We start from the raw sequence: 20,475 nt of genomic DNA, 5'->3' as shown, positions 1-20,475 counted from the left end.
TATGTAGGTATATTGTGCGAATTCTCCCCATGCTCCTCCTGGGGCTGGAAAGGGGTTAGTTTAACCTGCAGTTTGCTAGAAACACTGAATTGCTGCGTCGAAAAATGATGCATGTCTAAAAGGCGTTGTCGCCAACATGAAAAGTTTGGAAACCTATACAATAAAGCCCTTTTCTTCTTAATATTGTGGGCTTGAACCAAAGTCTGTTGCCTGTTGCAACAACACTTTCCTCACTAAATTCCGCTCCCACCACTAGGCACCTCCCAGATTCAGCTTCCATCCTCCTCTGAAGAAATGAAAGAATCCCTTTAACTCACCCAGGAAAGTAGAAAGGAAAATGGGTCTACTATCCAGCCCCAGTGCAGCACTCACTCTTGGGGTGGAAGATTAAAAGGTAGGATGTCAGCACCCAGGAAGCAGAGCAGAAATGGGAACTCTATGTTAAGCTTGTCCTACAGGATCCCATGACGTTTTCTCTTGAGCTCTAGACAGGTGGTGCTGAATTTAGGACTTGCCTCCTGCATCCCAGACTTATTCTCCCCCAGCTGTGCACATGCTCAGGTAAATGAGAACAGCTGCTGGTAATTTCAGAAAGTTTCGCAAAGGCTGCTGGGAAATGAAGTTCACAGGGAGGAAAACTGAGCCAAGACCAGCAACCAGGCAGCTGAGAGTGAAAGATTCCCTCTCTCTCCTCTTGCATTTTGATTCCTAGCCTTTCTGTTCTCTTTTAAAATTTAAATCCAAAATTTATTTTCATATATATTTTCCACATAGGAACATTAAAAATAAGAAGGCATGGCTTGGGGAAGACAGATTGGCCCACAGGCCAGAGGTTCTACAACCATGTGCAATGAGAAAAGCTGTTTAATAAACGTTGTTACAGTATGTTTAAAACTGCAACCACGAGAGGGAGCGAGAGTAATAAAAAGAGAAGCCAAAGGGGTAAAAACATACAAAATTTATTTGTGAATACAGCAAACACATTAAAATACTTATAGAAGCAAGTGCCAAGTAAAACATGCATTTAAAAAGAAGTACCAGTGATTGGTACACTGAAGTAGAAGAATGGAGAAACAGAAGCATTTGCGAGATCTCTCTGCCTCTCCATTGCTGTCTTGTGCCGATTCAACTGACGTGAAATGAGTGCGCTATCATAAAGGATTTCCCCACACTTGTGGGCTATTTGGTGGGAATTGTCTTGTGCTGATTAATTGGATATTTTTAAAAGGGTCTTGCTCTTCAGGTTGAGAAGCTCTGCGATGTCTCCTATTTATGCTTCAGTTGGTGTAACTCAAGGCTTCCGCTGCACCCAAATGTTCTGGAACAAATCGAACATACAAAACATTTCTTTTCAGGGCGGGTTACATTATGCTCAACAAGACTTGGTTCAGAAGCATGGCTCAGGCCAAAATCTGGCTCCTCTCCTCTATGAATTCTCTGATGTGCCATAATGGAGGTGCTGCACCTGAAGCTCTCTCCGCATTCTGAGCATTTGTAAGATCCTTCTTCAATGTGCATCGTGTTATGTTTAATGAGATCAAACGGAGAAGTAAAGTCCTTGTCGCATTTTGAGCATTTGTATGTTTTCTCCACTTCGTGGGTTCTCTGGTGTTCATTGAGATGTGTGCTATGATCGAAGCTCTGCCCACATTTTGAGCATTTATAAGGGTTCTCTTTGGTGTGGGTTCTCTGGTGTACTTGCAAATTGCTCTTTTGTCTGAAGCTCTGCCCACATTCTGAGCATTTATAAGGCTTCTCTTTGGTGTGGGTTCTCTGGTGTACTTTCAAATTGCTAATTTGACTGAAGCTGTGCCCACATTCTGAGCATTTATAAGGCTTCTCTTCCGTGTGGATTCTTTGATGCACTGTAAGGTTGGGTTGAGTAAGGTAACTCTTGCCACACTCTGAGCATTTGTATGGCCTCTCCCCTGTGTGGGTTCTCTGGTGTATTTTCAAGTTGAACTTTTGACTGAAGCTCTGCCCACATTCTGAGCATTTATAAGGCTTCTCTTTAGTGTGGGTTACTTGGTGCTTGGCAAGGATTGACTTACGACTGAAGCTTCTTCCACATTCCTCACATTTATAGGGCTTCTCTCCCGTGTGACTTCTTTCGTGCAGAACAAGGGACGTCTTGCTCTTATAGCTTTTCCCACACTGATTACATATATAGGGGGCCTCTCCTGTGTGAACTCTTTGGTGTTGATAAAGGTTCGACTTGTCTTTGAAGCTTTTTCCACATTGGCTACATTGATAGGGTCTCTCTTCCACCTGAGTTCTCTGCATTACATTCTCGTCCATCTCTTTGTGCTCAGGCTCCGCTGACAACATCACACAACGTTCTCCTTCCTTCTCAGTTACCTGCATATCATCTGCTGAAATCAAGGGGAGAAAGTCTGGATGGGACCCCAGAGGAGGAGGAAAGCTTCCGTTGGCTCTCCACTAAATGTGTCATTTCATTCATTGAAATTGATTGTCTCCCATAGTGCGACTTATTTATTTCCTCCTATGTCTGTTAGAATATACTGCTGAAAGACATCTTGCCCAGCAGATCTTTCCTTTCCTCTAAAGCAGGAGCTTAAGAGATTGAAGGGAATGTTAATGGTTTAAGAATGACCTGTACTTTACTGGAATTAAACAACACTATATGCGGGTGGCACTGTGGGTTAAACCACTGAGCCTAGGCCTTGCCGATCAGAAGGTCAGCGGTTCAAATCCCCGCAATGGAGTGAGCTCCCGTTGCTGGGTCCCTTCTCCTGCCAACCTAGCAGTTCGAAAGCAGGTCAAAGTGCAAGTAGATAAATAGGTACCGCTCTGGTGGGAAGGTAAACGGCGTTTCCGTGCTCTGCTCTGGTTAGCCAGAAGTGGCTTAGTCATGCTGGCCACATGACCCGGAAGCTGTACGCTGGCTCCCTCGGCCAATAAAGCGAGATGAGCGCCGCAACCCCAGATTGGACCTAATGGTCAGGGCTCCCTTTACCTTTTTTATACTGCTGGTGGAACAATTAGGATCCACGTCCTTGTCTAACCCAAGACAGGGTTTTATTTTCTTATGGAAGATAATCAGGTATTCAGAATGCATTAGCACAATTCCAGATTATTTTGCCTTCCTAGATACCGTACATAAGAATGGAAGGTATTATCACGCTCTGCAGTTCATGTGGTGACCAGTAGGTGGTCATGCCAACCAAAGCATGTGGAACACCTGGCCAGCCCAGGTGAGCTGGGGCAGCATATGCAAGGGGGAGAGAAATAAAAGGAGGCCTTTAGTCAGGTGTGGGGAAAGGGCAAATGGGTAGGTGGGTTTGGCACGTATAGCAGGATAGGGGGAGTCTGAACTTACCCCAAATACTGCCCTCTCCATCATCCTCTTCCTCCTGGGTTTCATTCTGCAGCTGCCTCTGCTCAAGTGAAAATGGAGCCTGGCCTGGAGTGAAGAAATTTGCAGCCGCCTCCCCATCACCATCATCTTCCTCCTGGGTTTCATTCTGCAGCTCCTGAAACACAAGAAAGGAGTAATTTCAATAGGAGCCTATTGTTCAAGCTGGAGCAGCAACCTCTCATCATTTCTATCTTTAACTCACATTCCACAAGTGAGAAATCAGGAATGTGTTTCTTTACATACTACACATTTAAAGTATACCCGTTTATTGCACACACACCCAATCTCCAAATGGAGCCTGGCCTGCAGTGAAGAAATTTGCAGCCGCCTCTCCATCACCATCATCTTCCTGGGTTTCATTCTGCAGGTGCCACTGCTCAACTGAATATGGAGCCTGGCCTGCAGTAAAGAAATTTGCAGCCGCCTCCCCATCACCATCCTCTTCCTCCTGGGTTTCATTCTGCAACCGCCTCTGCTCAACTGAAAATGGAGCCTGGCCTCCAGTGAAGAAATTTGCAGGCGCCTCCCTCTCCTCCTATATCACCAGAAACAAAAGAAAGGAATAATTTCAATAGGAGCCTATTGTTCAAGCTGGAGCAACTGCCCCCATCATCTCTATCTTTCACTCACATTCCACAAGTGAGAAATCAGGGATGTGCTTGTTTACATGGGACACATTTAAAGTATACCCATTTATTGCACACACACCCAGTCTCCAAATGGTGTGGTATTCCAGGTTTCCAGGAGCTTACAGAGGGTTCGGTTTCCTCAAAATGAGGGACAGCTGAGAGTGTGGTATATTAATGATCGATAGTTTATTTACACATCTATGCAACCTGCGCCTCTGATGGAGGGGCTCACTATATTAATGCCCCCTAAATGTTCTTGCTCCTTCCACCCGCCATAGCAGCTATTTTGAGACTAGCACCGCCAACGCTCTCCAGGACCGCCAGACCCTGAAGGCATCACATGTGGAGTCCCTTGCTGAAGACTAGACTGAAGACTAGACAGACCATATGGAAGAGGCAACCTTATCTAATCTATTGTGGCCTGCACATCTCCTTCTCAAGCATTAGAGGGACAGGGAACTCAACCCCTGGCCCCACTCCCACCCCCTGGCAGCACATTGGCAAATGGGAACTAAATGGCCACCAACTTGGATGGCTTGAAAATATTCTTGGACATATTCATGGAGGAGAAGTCTATCCATGACTACTAGCCATGATGGCTATCCCCTACTTCCACACTTAGAGGTAGTATTATTTTCTTAATATGAGTGTGGGGAGACCACAGAAGAGGAGAGGGCTCTTGTACCCCTGTTTGGCCACTGGGAGACCAGGATGCTGGACTAGATGGGCCATTGGCCTTTAGTTCTTGATTATTTCACCTCTAAAGAGTGTATCACTTCATTAATGTGTTCCTGGAGTATCACTTCATCAATGTCTTCCAGAGCTTGATCCGATTCAGGGTCCATGTGGAATTGGTCCCCCATGGGTCACAGATACAGGTCTCCCAACTCTGTAAGAGAATATGGGATATGTAGCAGAGACACCAAAGATATTAGGGAGATTCCCACACCTAGAGCATTATGAGAAAGGGCCTCATGTGAAACAGGCTTCCTCCAAATTCTAAACCGTTGTGTGTGGGGGGGGGAGGAGGTAAAGGACTCCAGGACGGTTAAGTCCAGTCAAAGGCAACTATGGGGTTGTGGCGCTCATCTCCCTTTCAGGCCGAGGGAGACTGTGTTTGTCCACAGACAGCTTTCCAGGTCATGTGGCCAGCAGGACTAACCCGCTTCTGGCACAATGGAACACCGTGATGGAAACCAGAGCGCACGGAAAGTCTGTTTACCTTCCCGCCACAGCGGTACCTATTTATCTACTTGCACTGGCATGCTTTCAAACTACTAAGTTGGTAGGAGCTGGGACAGAGCAACGGGAACTCACCCCGTCGTGGGGGATTCGAACCACCGACCTTCCGATCAGCAAGCCCAAGAGGCTCTGTGGTTTAGACCACAGCACCACCCACGTCCCATGAACCCCATGTCTGCATGTATTTTTTCTATACAGTTTGCAAGCAACCAGCAGTAATTAAGATCTACCACAATTTAGGACAGAGCTTAGTGGCTTTTTCTTCTTAATATTGTGGGTTTGAACCAAAGTCTGTTGCCTGTTGCAACAACACTTTCCTCACCAAATTCTGCTCCCACCACTAGGCACCTCCCAGATTCAGCTTCCATCCTCCTCTGAAGAAATGAAAGAATTCCTTTAACTCACCCAGGAAAGTAGAAAGGAAAATGGGTCTACTATCCAGCCCCAATGCAGCACTCACTCTGGGGGTGGAAGATTAAAAGCTAGGATGTCAGCGCCCAGGAAGCAGAGCAGAAATGGGAACTCTATGTTAAGCTTCTCCTACAAGATACCATGACGTTTTCTCTTGAGCTCTAGACAGGTGATGTTGAATTTAAGACTCGCCTCCTGCATCCCAGACTTCTTCTTCCCCAGCTGTGCACATGCTCAGGTAAATGGGGCCAGCTGCTGATTGTTTCTGAGGGATTTGCAAAGGCTGCTGGGAAATGAAGTTCACAGGGAGGAAAACTGAGCCAAGAAGAGCAACATGGCAACTGAGAAAGACTCTCTCCTCTTGTACTTTGAGTTATAGCCTTCCTGTTCTTTTTTAAAACTTAAAATTGAATTTATTTTCATATATTGCCAACATAGGAACATTAAAAAAAGAAAAAGAAAATATGAAATCCATCAGGTTTAGCATCCCAAACACAAGACATACTGCATGTCTTTAGCATCTGCTATTGAAAAATTGAGGGCCCTTATAAATGGTGGTGAAAAAAAGTAAAGGTAAAGTACTCCTGACAGTTAAGTCCACTTGTGAACGACTCTGGGGTTGTGGCGCTCATCTCGCTTTACCGAGAGCCAGTGTGGTGTAGTGGTTAAGAGCAGTAGACTTGTAATCTGGTGAACGGGGTTCGTGTCTCTGCTCCTCCACATGCAGCTGCTGGGTGACCTTGGGCTAGTCACACTTTTCTGAAGTCTCTAAGCCCCACTCACCTCACAGAGTGTTTGTTGTGGGGGAGGAAGGGAAAGGAGTATGTTAGCCACTTTGAGACTCCTTCGGGTAGTGATAAAGCGGGATATCAAATCCAAACTCCTCCTCTTCTTCTTTTTCTTCTACTGGCCAAGGGAGCCGGCATTTGTCCACAGACAGTTTTTCCGGGTCATGAGACCAGAGCAGCGCACATAAACACTGTTTACCTTCCCACCGGAGCGGTACCTATTGGAGAATGTTTATTGAATATATGTGGGGGGGGGGGGAATTGAGTGTATTTGAAAACGTTGGCAGCATTAAGATAAATTCAACTGTGTAAATAAGTTTAAATGGAAGTAATAATGGAATACTGAAATATACTCAGAGTCGAGAGTGGATTTCATGCTCTTTATTCAGTTCATAGTGGTGAGGAGGAATGAATGTTTTCCCAAAGTATCTGCTTTATATACATTATTTACACAATGGGCTGCACGTGATTGGCTAATTCCGGAATTCTCCTGTAGGCCACTCAGGTTGTGGATTCACTTCCATCTGGAGCTGGATTGGGTGGCTCCTGCAGACCAATCATACTGCTGCATTGTTCTAGGACCAATCAGACTCCTGCATTTTGGATCCTATTCAACTCAGTACATAACAAATACCGAATGGTTTAGTTTATATAAAATATGCAGGGGTTTATGCTATGTAAAATGAACCACAGAAAGAGGAGAAGGGAAGACACTGATATTTTAAGGTTGCATAAATGAATATTCTAAATTGTAAAACAAAACAAAAAATAAAAATTCCGAGTGATGAGGGCTCCATGTTGCCTCTTGTTGCCAAGGAGGTACATCTCTGCATAACTGTTTGTGGAGAACACAGACCAAAGAACATGTGAAGAGCCTGCTGGATCTGGCCACTGACCTGTCTAGTCCCGCATCCTGTTCTCAGTGACCAACTTGATTTCCCAACAGGAATCCTGCAAGTAAGACCTGAGCTCAAGAGGACTCTCCTCTCCTTCAGCTACCAGAAGCTGGTACTCAGAAACATATTGTTATGTACTGAAGTTCTCACCCTGGGCCAGCAGGGGGATACTGTAGATAGTTATGCAAATGAAGGATCGAAAGTGACATTCAGTGATTGGATAGTTGGTATGCAAATGAAGGATCAAAAGTGACGTTCAGTGATTGGGTAGTTTTAGAAAATGGCAACAGTTACATTGTTCTGGAGCTTTATATAAGCAGGCTGACTGAGCTCCTTAGTCAGTTCTGTTCCAGCTTAGAAATAAAGAGCTGCTTTGGAAGAATCGCTGTGTCGTCTGATATGTTCGCCCCCAACTTAACACATATACTGCTTCCAGAGCATAGCCACCATAGCTAGGAATGTTAATTGTGCTGAAATCATGCTTTGGGCATGTGGCTGCAGTGGCGTAGCGTAGGTTGCTAGCATCCGGGTCTGCCTAGAGCGGTGGGTGGGAGGGAAACAGATGGAGCATGCATGCGCATTCAGCTGCCTAACGGCGTCCACGTCAACCAGGAGATCGCAGTGACAGAGATAAGAAGAGTAATTCCATTGTCTGGAGAGGTCACTTCCTGGTTTGCCTGGAGAAGCCATTTTGAGCTGAGGCCAGTGAAAGGAGCGCATAGCTGTATGGAGGCAGCAACCGCCCTGTGGCCTCAGCCTATGCTGCACCATGCTGTGACTGGTGACTGTGGGAAGCGATTGCAAGATTAAATAGGCTTCCCACAGGGGGACAAAAGCAGGAGAGTATCATTATTGTAAAGGTAAAGGTAAAGGTACCCCTGCCCGTACGGGCCAGTCTTGACAGACTCTAGGGTTGTGTGCTCATCTCACTCTAGAGGCCAGGAGCCAGCGCTGTCCGCAGACACTTCCGGGTCACGTGGCCAGCATGACAAGCTGCATCTGGCGAGCCAGCGCAGCACACGGAATGCCGTTTACCTTCCCGCTAGTAAGCGGTCCCTATTTATCTACTTGCACCTGGGAGTGCTTTCAAACTGCTAGGTTGGCAGGCGCTGGGACCGAGCGACGGGAGCGCACCCCGCCGCGGGGATTCGAACCGCCGGCCTTTCGATCGGCAAGTCCTAGGCGCTGAGGCTTTAACCCACGGCGCCACCCACGTCCCTACACAGCGCCACCCGCGTCCCTACACAGCGCCACCCGCGTCCCAATTATTGTAGGGTTGTCATTATTGTAGGGTTGCTATATTTCAAAATCTGGACACAAAAGTTGTTGAGCTTTTTTTAGTCTTGCCCAAAGGCATTTCAGGGATTTCTGCCCAGACACAGTTTCCAATGACTGAATCCCAGCTATGTCTGGGAAATTCCAGATGTGTGACAACCATACATTATCATGCTGAACTCACACTTTGTGACTGACTGACTGACTGACTTTGTGACTGAGAAGGAAACACTGAACGGGCCTTAGGTTTGATATAGCCCTTCTCCCATGTTATGAATACCCTTGTTCATGGCATGTTAACACAAAGTGTCACTAGCTTCCGAGCTAGCGGTGCCAGGGTAGCTTAGAAGGGAATGTACAGAAAGACAGGACTACGCAGCATCTCTAGAAATACATACTCTACAGTGTCGTGCTAAATGGGTTTCAAATTCCACACTACTCGGCAGTCTCAATCCTGTGCTCCAACTGAGAACTCCACTTCCCCAGCCAACAGCACCACAGACCTATTCCAGAACTACCTGGCCCTGAGGAAAGAAGAGAGGTCTAGACTTTCCCCAGGTAGTTTGTCTTGGCAAGCTCACACTGAAATTTGTTGTTTAGTATCTTCATGTAAACCACATTGTAAAGGTTTGCCAGAATAGCAGTAGTTAAATATCTTAAACAATGCACCAACATATACTTACAGGGTGTTTAACATGGCAGCCTTAAAGTGACAAATGTATAACATATAGAAACAGAAGAAAAACACAACAATTTTTATTGGCAAAGGCATTCTGATATTTACAGAAGCAATTCCCAGATAAAACATGCATTTCAAAAAGAGAAATGTTTATCGGAATAACATGTATGTCAATTTAAGAATGGAGAAACAGAAGGTTTTGGAACAGCTCTCTCTTCCACGTGGAGTGAACTTCCTATAGCCATGCCTACCTTTTTATTTTGAGTTTGATTCCTCCCATAGGAAACTAAATGAGTAACTAGAATTGGTTAAAATCCATCCACTAAAAGAATTAAAACCAACCAAGATCCATAAAAACTGAGGCAGGGAGTTCCGCAGAAGGTAACCAAGCACAATGTTGCATTTAATTGCCTTCCCAGGGCACTCGACAGGACCCCATCTGCTCACATACAAGTACTAAGATGTCCTGTTGACAATATTTACCCTCTGTGCATTCTTCAATGTGAAATAAGGCATGCACAACCTTTCCACATTCTAAGCAGTTATCCCATTGGCTGCCTCTCTTACACTCATGTATTTGAGCTATCTTCACAGATCTTGCTGCAGTCTGATAGTATCTGTGGCCCCCTCCACCTTATGGATTACTCAAAGTATTGCAAGGCTTGTGTCAAAATGGAAACTCATTTGACACCCATACAAAACGTTTCTTTTTGGGGAGGCTGGTTTCTATTTATACAAGTCTTGACTGAGAAGCATAGCTTGTGCCACAGTCTGGCTACTCCCCTGTATGGCTCCTCTGATGAGCTTTAAGGAAATTGCTGGATCTGAATCTCCAGCCACACTCTGAGCATTCATAAAGCCTCTCTGCAGTGTGGGTTCTTCGATGAAGAATAAGTTGTGAGCCCAGCTTGAAGGTCTCCCCACATTTACGGCATTTGAAAGGTCTCTCCTCAGTGTGAGTTTTCAGGTGGCAACTAAAGCTTGAACTCTCTCTGAAACCTTTCTCACACAATACACATTTAAAGGGTGTCTCTGCTGCGCAGATTCTTTGATGTATAAGAAGATCAAACTTTGAATAAAAACTCTCTTTGCACTTGGAACATTTGAATGGGTTTTGCTGTGCAATGAGTGTTGGAGAAAGAGAAGCACCATCTCCCCTCTCCGCTATGGGGCTTCCCCCTAGCCTCCTTCGTCCATCCTGCATTGTCAGGTTTTCACTCATCTCTTCATCCTGAGGTCCAAATGTGCTGTGTGGTTCTCCCTCAGTTTCAGTCAACTGCATGCCACCTGTAAGAATAATAATATAAAGCCCGATAGAACTCAACCTGAGAAGCAGAAACTTCAGTAGGAAACCCCCTAAATGTGTTTGGGTGCCATTTCCTTTATTTAAACTCACTATTCCACATACTGATACTGGGGAGTCTTTAGCATATGTTCTGCAAAGATCTGCCCAGCGCCCCCAAGTCTGACAAGCGCCACCATTGTGAATGACAAGCGCCGCCACTAGCGCAGCACATCTCTGGTAAAGTCGAAAATCCTTTAGTGAAACAGTAGGTATACATTTCGGTAATACAGTGGTACCTCGGGTTAAGTACTTAATTCGTTCCGGAGGTCCGTACTTAACCTGAAACTGTTCTTAACCTGAAGTACCACTTTAGCTAATGGGGCCTCCTGCTGCTGCCGTGCCGCCGGAGCGCGATTTCTGTTCTGATCCTGAAGCAAAGTTATTAACCTGAAGCACTATTTCTGGGTTAGCAGAGTCTGTAACCTGAAGCGTATGTAACCTGAAGCGTATGTAACCCGAGGTACCACTGTACCTAGGTATATATGTATTTCGTTTTCTAGCTTGATCAAAATTATTTATTATTTCATAACAGGTAGATCAGGGGTCAGCAACCTTTCTCAGCCGTGGGCCAGTCCACTGTCCCTCAGACCATGTGGTGGGCCGGACTATATGGGGGGGGGGGGGCGGTGGCGGCAATGAATGAATTCCTATGCCCCACAAATAACCCAGAGATGCATTTTAAATAAAAGGACACATTCTACTCATGTAAAAACATGCTGATTCCCAGACCGTCTGCGGGCCAGGTTTAGAAGGCGATTGGGCTACATCTGGCCCCCGGGCCTTAGGTTGCCTATCCCTGAGACAGACAGTTAAGAGCTTAGGTGGCCCCCCAGAATTTGGTGCCTGGGTGTGTCGCACCCGGAGTAAAGATGGCCCTGTACTGATATTATCATTCTCCTGGAGAAACCCTCTCAGTGAGTGAGATGGATCCCCCAGCTGTCCTCTTCACGCATAGCTGGGATTCTGAATTTAAATTGTTATCTTCCTTGCCCCCAAGCTATGGGGGTGAAACTCACCAATGACTCACTGAACCACCCTTCTAATATGGTTACTGCCTTACGGAACATACCTAAAGAAAATAGATGCATCATCACTGAATACCCCAATTCCCCAGATTCCTGCAGAGTTTTGTGGGAAACGTGGGGGACTGAATTTAAGATTGGAAAAATGAAGAACTGAAAGAAGTGAAATTGACTGATTCTTCCATCCATATATACAATAGTGGAAACCTTTTGGGGAAAGTATATTTCTGAGGTCTCATGACACCACTTTTTGGGGGAGTAATACCATATTATTATTTATCAATGGAAAGATCATGTAATGAAGAATGTAATGCAACAAAGTTACTGCATATCAGCCTAAGCAAGTTGTGCTTCCTTTTTTCTGGTTATTTGGCTATACCTTTTGATAGAATATAGATAATTGAACAAGCTTCATTGCATTACATTCTTCGTTAAATTATCTTTCCATTGACATATAATTTTATGGTATTACTATAAAAAAGGTGGTGTTATGAGCCATCAAACCTCAGAAATATACTTTTTCCAAAAGGTTTCCACAATTTTGGCCACTAGTAGTATACATATATACTAGGGATGTGGGTGGCGCTGTGGGTTAAACCACAGAGCCTAGGGCTTGCCAATCAGAAGGTCGGTGGTTTGAATCCCCGCGACGGGGTGAGCTCCCATTGCTGGGTCCCTGCTCCTGCCAATCTAGCAGTTCGAAAGCATGTCAAAGTGCGAGTAGATAAATAGGTACCGCTCCGGCGGGAAGGTAAACGGCGTTTCCGTGCGCTGCTCTGGTTCACCAGAAGCGGCTTAGTCATGCTGGCCACATGACCCGGAAGCTGTACGCCGGCTCCCTCGGCCAATAAAGCGAGATGAGCGCCGCAACCCCAGTAGGCCATGACTGGACCTAACGGTCAGTGGTCCCTATCCCTTTTTATACATATATACTGCTGTTGGAATCACAGAGCATCTTATAACTCAGGAACAAAGAAGCCATCTCCCTCCTGCCCTTACCTATCAGGCTGGTCTCATCTCTGCCATCTTCCCTCTTGGGTGTCAGCCATGGTTGCCAGACCACCACTGTGGGGGCAGCTTGGCATGCTGTGGATGAACTCGGAACCACCACCTCTGACTGTACCTGAAATACCAACAGTGGACCATTTTTAGGATAGATAAACATTACTGGATGTGAAGGCTTCATCCTACGTTTCACCACACTATCTTCAGACTCCAATTGCCTTAGCAAGAGAGCAAAACCAGGGCTAGATTTCACCCAAGGGATCTAGAAGTCTTTGTGGAGCTTCTTCTGGAGGTCACAGAAAAGCCACCAAATCAGCCTGGCTTGCAGGCTGTTCAACTGGGACAGGACCGGACCCCGAAGGACTGTCTTCACCCTAATCGCTCAGCCGGGACACGGAGGTCCAGCTCCGAGGGCCTTCTGGCTGTTCCCTCCCTGCGAGAAGTGAAGTTACAGGGAACCAGGCAGAGGGCCTTCTCGGTGGTGGCGCCTGCCCTGTGGAATGCCCTTCCATCAGATGTCAAGGAAATAAACAACAAGGAATAAACAAGGAAATAAACAACTTTCTGACTTTTAGAAGACATCTGAAGGCTGCCCTGTTTAAGGAAGTTTTTAATGTTTGATGTTTTAGCGTGTTTTTAATATTCTTTTGGGAGTGGCTAGAGAAACCCAGCCAAATGGGCGGGCTATAAATAATTTATTATTATTATTATTATTATTATTAATTATTATTATTATTAGCCCATCAGGCTGTTTTCCCCAAACCATGCCCATCCACCCATCAGCTGATGCCACTGATGTATGAGGAACTAGGGAGCCAATATACCATATTTTTCCATGTGTAAGATAATGCTTTTTGCTTAAAAAAAAGTCAATAATTGGGGGTTGTCTTCTACAGGGATGGTGAATGCACTAGGGTGGAAAAACACACAATTTAGCTTCCCGCAGCTGCTGTGTCTGGCTTAGGCGGTCTCCCCCCGCCCCAAAAAAGCTCAAAAACTTGATGATCTGCCCCCGCACATGCACCCTCCCCCACTGCCACCCCAGGCACTCACAGGGGTTGCCACGCCAGTGCTGGTGCTTTGAACATTCAATAAAACATCAAACTTGTTCTGTCTGATGTTTAAAATATTGCTTTCTTAATTTTTGGGTTCAAAAAAACCAGGGGTTGTCTTATATACGGGGGCATCTTATACACAGAAAAATACGGTAGATCAGTCGGTAGAGGATGAGACTCTTAGTAGGAATGTGGCCTTTTCAGTCACTTGGGAGAAAGAGTTTTAGGGCAGAGCAATATTGCAAGATGCAAGGACTTCACGCTCTCCTCCACAGTGACCTTCATGGTCCATTGGCCTTACCGGAGAGAAAGATCCCGGCTTGCAGCTTCGCCTTCTTGGTTGTAAAGTTAGGAGAGATCTCATTGCCTTGTCCCATTACATCTACCTGCCATGGATGCTTTAGCTGAGGTTCCTGCATTGCAGGGGGTTGGATGAGATGAGCCTTGAGTCCCTTTCAATGCTGATTCTATAAAATAACACAGTGTAAGGGTCTCACCTCGAGGTCCTGGAAGACTTCTCCTGTCTCCTCCATCCCAGCTTCTAACGGGGAACTTCTGGGTTTGCTGTCTTCCATGACTTTCCTCTGAAAAAACAACAACAGAAGCCGAGAGTTAACATATGGGCTGGTGTGGTAATCTGAGGGGAAATTAATGAGTTGCCCGAGAGAATCAGACCTAATAAGGACTTCCAATATGGCAGGCATGTCCAACACGTCGGTCGCGATCTACTTGCCGATCACGAAGCTGTTCTAGGTCAATCGCTGGGTGTTGTAGGCCAATCTCCCCCAAAAGCTCATCAACTCTGGGTCATCCTCCCCCCCCCCAAAACCCCAGATCACTGCCAGTTTTTTTTTTTTTAATACTGGAAGTAGATCGCAGTCTCTTGGGCGTTGGACCTGCCTGCAATATGGTACGCTTTGCATACAGAAGGTTGCAAGTTCAATCCCCGGCATCTCCAGGTGGGGCTGGGGAAAGTTCTGTACCTAAAATCCTTGCCAGTCAATGTAAACAGTTCTGAGTTAGATGGACCAATAGTCTAATGATGATGATGATGATGATAATTTATTAAATTTGTATAACACCCTTCATCTGAAGAGCACAGGGTGGTCCACAACAACAAAATACAAAATGAGAACATAATACATAATAAAAATGATAATAAGGATCAGTAAAGATCAGTAACCCCCTACCACAAATACAGTTAAAAGGCCAAGTGTGTTGATCAACCAAAGGCCTGGTTGAAGAGGAATGTCTCCACCCCCATCGTTCTGCCTGGACACTGAGGTCCAGCTCCGAGGTCCTTCTGGCGGTTCCCACCCTGCAAGAAGTGAGGTTACAGGGAACCAGGCAGAGGGCCTTCTCGGTAGTGGCACCCGCCCTGTGGAATGCCCTTCCATCAGGTATCAAGTAAATAAACAACTATCTGACTTTTAGAAGACATCTGAAGGCAGCCCTGTTTAGGGAAGTTTTTAATCTTTGATGTTTTATTGTGTTTTTAATATTTTATTGGGAGCCACCCAGAGTTGCTGGGGAGACCTGGCCAAATGGATGGGGTATAAGTAATAAACAACTACAATAATGCTGGTAGCCCTTCCAGGTTGCATATATGTGTAAATATGGAGTGCTGTGTAACAATATAACTGTATTTAAAGCACATGACTACCTCCCCAAGAATCCTGGGAACTGTAGTTTCCTTATCACAGAGCTACAATCCCCAGCACTCAAAACCAACTACAGTTCCCAGGAATCTTTGGGGGAAGTAATGTGTTTTAAATGTCTGGTAAGGATCTGCCCTATTAATGACGTGCATTATTTTCAATGGTTCTGTTCTGAGTAGAACTCATAACGGCTACAGCCCACTGTCCAGGGGATGCTAAAGATATGAAAATGCCTTGATACAAAATCAGGTGGGTTTTTTTGTCATTGCATACAACACAAAGTTATATGGAGTAAATAAAACAAATGGAAAATAAAGAGAAACCAAACTCTCTTGTGTTCAGTGGGACGTACTCTCAGGTAAACATGAAGCTGAGGCTCCAATACTTTGGCCATGAGAAGAGAAGACTCCCTGGAAAAGACCCTGATGTTGGGAAAGATGGAGGGCACAAGGAGAAGGGGATGACAGAGGACGAGATGGTGGGACAGTGTTCTCGAAGCTACCAGCATGAATCTGACCAAACTGCGGGAGGCAGTGGAAGACAGGAGTGCCTGGCATGCTCTGGTCCATGGGGTCATGAAGAGTTGGACACGACTAAATGACTAAACAACAAACTTGTGTAGGGTCGCAGCATTACAGTTTGAAAGCTTATGGTTTCACACCTTAAAGGTAAAGGTAAAGGTACCCCTGCCCGTTCGGGCCAGTCTTGCCAGACTCTAGGGTTGTGCGCTCATCTCACTCTATAGGCCAGGAGCCAGCGCTGTCCGCAGACACTTCCGGATCACATGGCCAGTGTGACAAGCTGCATCTGGCGAGCCAGCGCAGCACACGGAACGCCGTTTACCTTCCCGCTGGTAAGCGGTCCCTATTTATCTACTTGCACCCGGAGGTGCTTTCGAACTGCTAGGTTGGCAGGCGCTGGGACTGAATGACGGGAGCACACCCCGCTGCGGGGATTCGAACCGCCGACCATGCGATCGGCAAGTCCTAGGCACTGAGGCTTTAACCCACAGCGCCACCTGCGTCCCTAAGCGCCACCTGCGTCACACCTTATGACATCTTAATGTTGGAAGGACAATTCTGCCCATCTTCAGTGATCCAGAGTTCAAAGGACAAAAAGCTTCCCTCACCACCTGGGCTTCCACTGGGGCACAAATTTCCTCCTTTTGTTAACTCACCAAGATCCGTCTCCAGCGTCAACAGAGGGCCCCAAAGCAGCACCCACTCCAAGAAGTGAAATACATTCAAAGGAGCACCCAACGAGTTAAACATCAGGAAGGGAAAGGCAGAAGCAAGAACCCAAATTTGGAGCGCCTTCCTGGGTGAATCCTGTTCTCCAGAGAGTTCTTCCTAGGGGCAAACCAGCCGCTCCAAGAGAGGCAGTCATGACTTTCCTTCCTCCTCCTCCTATAGCTCCTTTCTCATTTGCTCATTAAAATGGGAACCAGCTGCAGGTCATTTGTATGGAGTTTTCAGGGGGCTTGCTGGGAATTGTAGTCATGAGGAAGTAGAAACTTTGGCAGGGAGAAACCGTCGGAACTGAAAAGAAACGGCTGAGGTTTTGTTTTCATTTCAATACGAAGAATAACTTCACATTGTTTTCTTGCTCAGCTTTCCTATAGTGTCTTCTTGAGACTTAAAAAAAAAGGACGAAGGATGTAAGAAAATGGTTTGCTGGGAATCAGGAATGGTGCTGATATAAATCACCCCCACATACCCCACATGAATGGATTTGTTTAGCCCAGTTGGACAGGCAGCGTCACCCAATGGATAGTTCATAGCTGTCAACGTTTTACTTTTTTAAAGGGAAATTCCCTTATTCTGAATAGGATTCCTCGCAAAAAAAGGGAAAAGTTGACAGCTATGAGTAGTTGCAAGGGACGGGGAGACAGGAGGTTAAGGGGTGATATGATAGCCATGTTCAAATATATAAAAGGATGTCACATAGAGGAGGGAGAAAGGTTGTTTTCTGCTGCTCCAGAGAAGCGGACACGGAGCAATGGATCCAAACTACAAGAAAGAAGATTCCACCTAAACATTAGGAAGAACTTCCTGACAGTAAGAGCTGTTCGACAGTGGAATTTGCTGCCCAGGAGTGTGGTGGAGTCTCCTTCTTTGGAGGTCTTTAAGCAGAGGCTTGACAACCATATGTCAGGAGTGCTCTGATGGTGTTTCCTGCTTGGCAGGGGGTTGGACTCGATGGCCCTTGTGGTCTCTTCCAACTCTATGATTCTATGATTCTAGGATCTTGCCCTAATTCGAACAATCACACCACACTGGCTCTCTTATTGAATTGAATGCCAATTAGGGAGTTTTCTGGGTTGGCAAGGGCTGCTGGGGATTGTAGTTCTCATAGAATCACCAAATCACAGAGTTGGAAGGGACCCTAAGGGTCATCTAGTCCAACCCCCGGCAATGCAGGAATCTCAGCTGAAGCAGCCATGACAGATGGGCATCCAACCTCTGCTCAGAAACCTCCAAGCAAGGAAAGTCCACAACCATGCATATTTTTATACAGTGGTACCTCAGGATGTGAACAGAATCCGTTCCGGAGTCCCGTTCACATCCTGAACAGAACGTAAGACGCGACTGTGTGTCTGCGCATGCGCGGGTCATGTTTTGCCACTTCCAAGACTACGCGTGACATCATTTTGACCATCTGCGCATGCGCGAGCAGCGTATGACTGTACTCCTCTGACATCTCCCATGCCCATGCTCAGAATCTAATTTGAAGTTTATATAGAGATCTATACATTTATAAGATTTTAAAATCCTGACTTGCCACTTTTAAAAACCTACAAGGAAGGCAGGCCTTTGTCTTCCTGCAGGTCCACCCCATATGTCAGAATGTCCCCTCACAGTCCTTACATTTCCAACCTTTGTACCAACCTTAGTTGTTTAGTTGTGTCCGACTCTTCGTGCTCCCCTGGACCAGAGCACGCCAGGCACTCCTGTCTTCCACTGCCACCCGTAGTTTGGTCAAACTCATGCTGGTAGCTTCGAGAACACTGTCCAACCATCTCGTCTTCTGTTGTCCCCTTCTCCTTCTGCCCTCCATCTTTCCCAACATCAGGGTCTTTTTCCAGGGAGTCTTCTCTTCTCATGAGGTGGCCAAAGTATTGGAGCCTCAGCTTCAGGATCTGTTCTTCTAGTGAGCACTCAGGGCTGATTTCCTTAAGAATGGATAGGTTTGATCTTCTTGCAGTCCATGGGACTCTCAAGAGTCACCTCCAAAACCATAATTTAGAAGCATCAATTCTTCGGTGATCAGCCTTCTTTATGGTCCAGCTCTCACTTCCATACATCACTTCTGGGAAAACCATAGCTTTAACTATACAGACCTTTGTTGGCAAGGTGATGTCTCTGCTTTTTAAGACGCTGTCTAGGTTTGTCATTGCTTTTCTCCCAAGAAGCAGGCGTCTCTTAATTTTGTGGCTGCTGTCACCATCTGCAGTGATCATGGAGCCCAAGAAAGTAAAATCTCTCACTGCCTCCATTTCTTCGCCTTCTATTTGCCAGGAGGTGATGGGACCATTGGCCATGATCTTCGTTTTTTTGATATTGAGCTTCAGACCATATTTTGCGCTCTCCTTTTTCACCCTCAATAAAAGGTTCTTTAATTCCTCCTCACTTTCTGCCATTTGTTATAAGAAAAACTGCTCCCTTTCCCTTATGGGGTATTTCAGAGCCTGTATAGAGTCCTTAAGTGGGTTTCCCCATCGGTAGATGAAAATAACAGAGGCCAACCGTAGTAAGCCTGATCTTTATTCAAAGAACTGTTGCAACATGGTCCCCCCTCACCACATGCAGGAGGTAGGAGAACCCAGAACAATGCTGTCCAACCCCGTATACAGACTTTTGAAATTGCCCACCCTGTAGCCCAAGACACCCCCCCCCCCCCGAAAAAACCCCATCATACATACATCACAGAAGGAGGCACTCTACAGCAGAAGACCTGCCTGCCAGGATAGCTGATAATAGTCACTGATTGCTTTACCTGGGCAGCCTGGCCATTCTTTTGTGATGGTTAATACTTTAGCTCCTGAATCCAGCTCACAGGCTCACCCTTTTCATACACCAATACGCCCTTAATACAGGATTTGCAAGCAAAAAGACAATAGGAAGGCTTTCCCCCTTTGCCTCCCTTATTGCAGAGGAATATTTAAGGTCATTGGGAGAGTCAAAATGGCTTCAGGACTGCTCTCCCATACTATTTCAGACACATGGTTCATATATTTAGATATGTGTGCATTTATTATTATTTATTCTATATCTGAGACCTTAAAATTCTCATAACACATTCTTGTACCTTTGAGCTAGCTTCTCTGTGGGTCTTTTTTGATATCTTTGAGCCACAACTTCTATTCCCCTTGATCCTCAGCAGGGCTTGGCCGAGGGGTTTTTGGGGAGCAGCAACATCTGCAGGGCATCACATACGCCCGGGACAGGGAGCCTGTGCTCTCCAGATGTTGCACAGCCACTGCTAAGGGATGAGGGGACTTTGGGAGTCCAACAACTTCTGGAAGGCTGCAGCTTCCCTGTTGCTGAAACTGAAAATAATCCACATATATAAGTTTATTGGAGTGGCACAAAATACTTCCTGAGATGTGTGCAAACCTGGTGGCCACCTAGAAGAAACGTCTGACCTCTGTAATTGCCAACAAGGGTTTTGCAACCAAGTACTAAGTCATCTTTTGCAAAGGGATCACATACTTATTTCACTCATTATAACGCACGTCAATTTCTGACTTTTGTCATCTGGGTTTCTGGGGGGTTTTCCTATTGTTATTCTGTCTCTCACAGCTACAACAAACCTACCATTAAAATTATGGACTGGTCATTTCTTCATCAGAGGGCAAACGGGCAAATTTAGCAGGGGATCAAATACTTTCCCCCCTCACTGTATTATATATATTCCCCAAATTGGCTTTGAACTGAGCAAATGCCCAGGGAACAGAGCTATCAACCCCCACTTCCCACCTCCCAGGAGTCGCCTTGGGAACAGAGCCTGGATTCCTAGAGAGGATTTTGACGCGTAGCTTTCTGTTTCGAATGAGACTCGCTTCCCGGAAACAACGTCACGAGCAGCTGC

The 20,475-nt window shown here is 45.9% G+C and overlaps 1 protein-coding gene across 1 annotated transcript; it reads right to left on the bottom strand.

Moving 5' to 3' along the window:
• Nucleotides 1-9,510: 9,510 nt before the first annotated feature.
• On the bottom strand, nt 9,511-20,348 carry LOC310670041 (uncharacterized protein). The gene is made up of 4 exons (XM_083424488.1): nt 20,202-20,348; nt 14,224-14,310; nt 12,666-12,789; nt 9,511-10,586 (listed from the first exon to the last, which is right to left on the bottom strand). The coding sequence occupies exons 1-4, from the start codon at nt 20,202-20,204 to the stop codon at nt 10,075-10,077; spliced, it is 726 nt and encodes a 241-aa protein (XP_083280614.1). The 5' UTR covers nt 20,205-20,348; the 3' UTR covers nt 9,511-10,074.
• Between the last annotated feature and the right edge of the window lie 127 nt (nt 20,349-20,475).

The sequence above is a fragment of the Podarcis tiliguerta genome (assembly GCF_965153285.1).
Source record: "Podarcis tiliguerta genome assembly, chromosome: 2".
Classification (NCBI taxonomy): domain Eukaryota; kingdom Metazoa; phylum Chordata; class Lepidosauria; order Squamata; family Lacertidae; genus Podarcis; species Podarcis tiliguerta.
The sequence above is the reverse complement of the archived record's forward strand: the minus strand, read 5'-3'. Positions and strand labels throughout refer to the sequence as shown.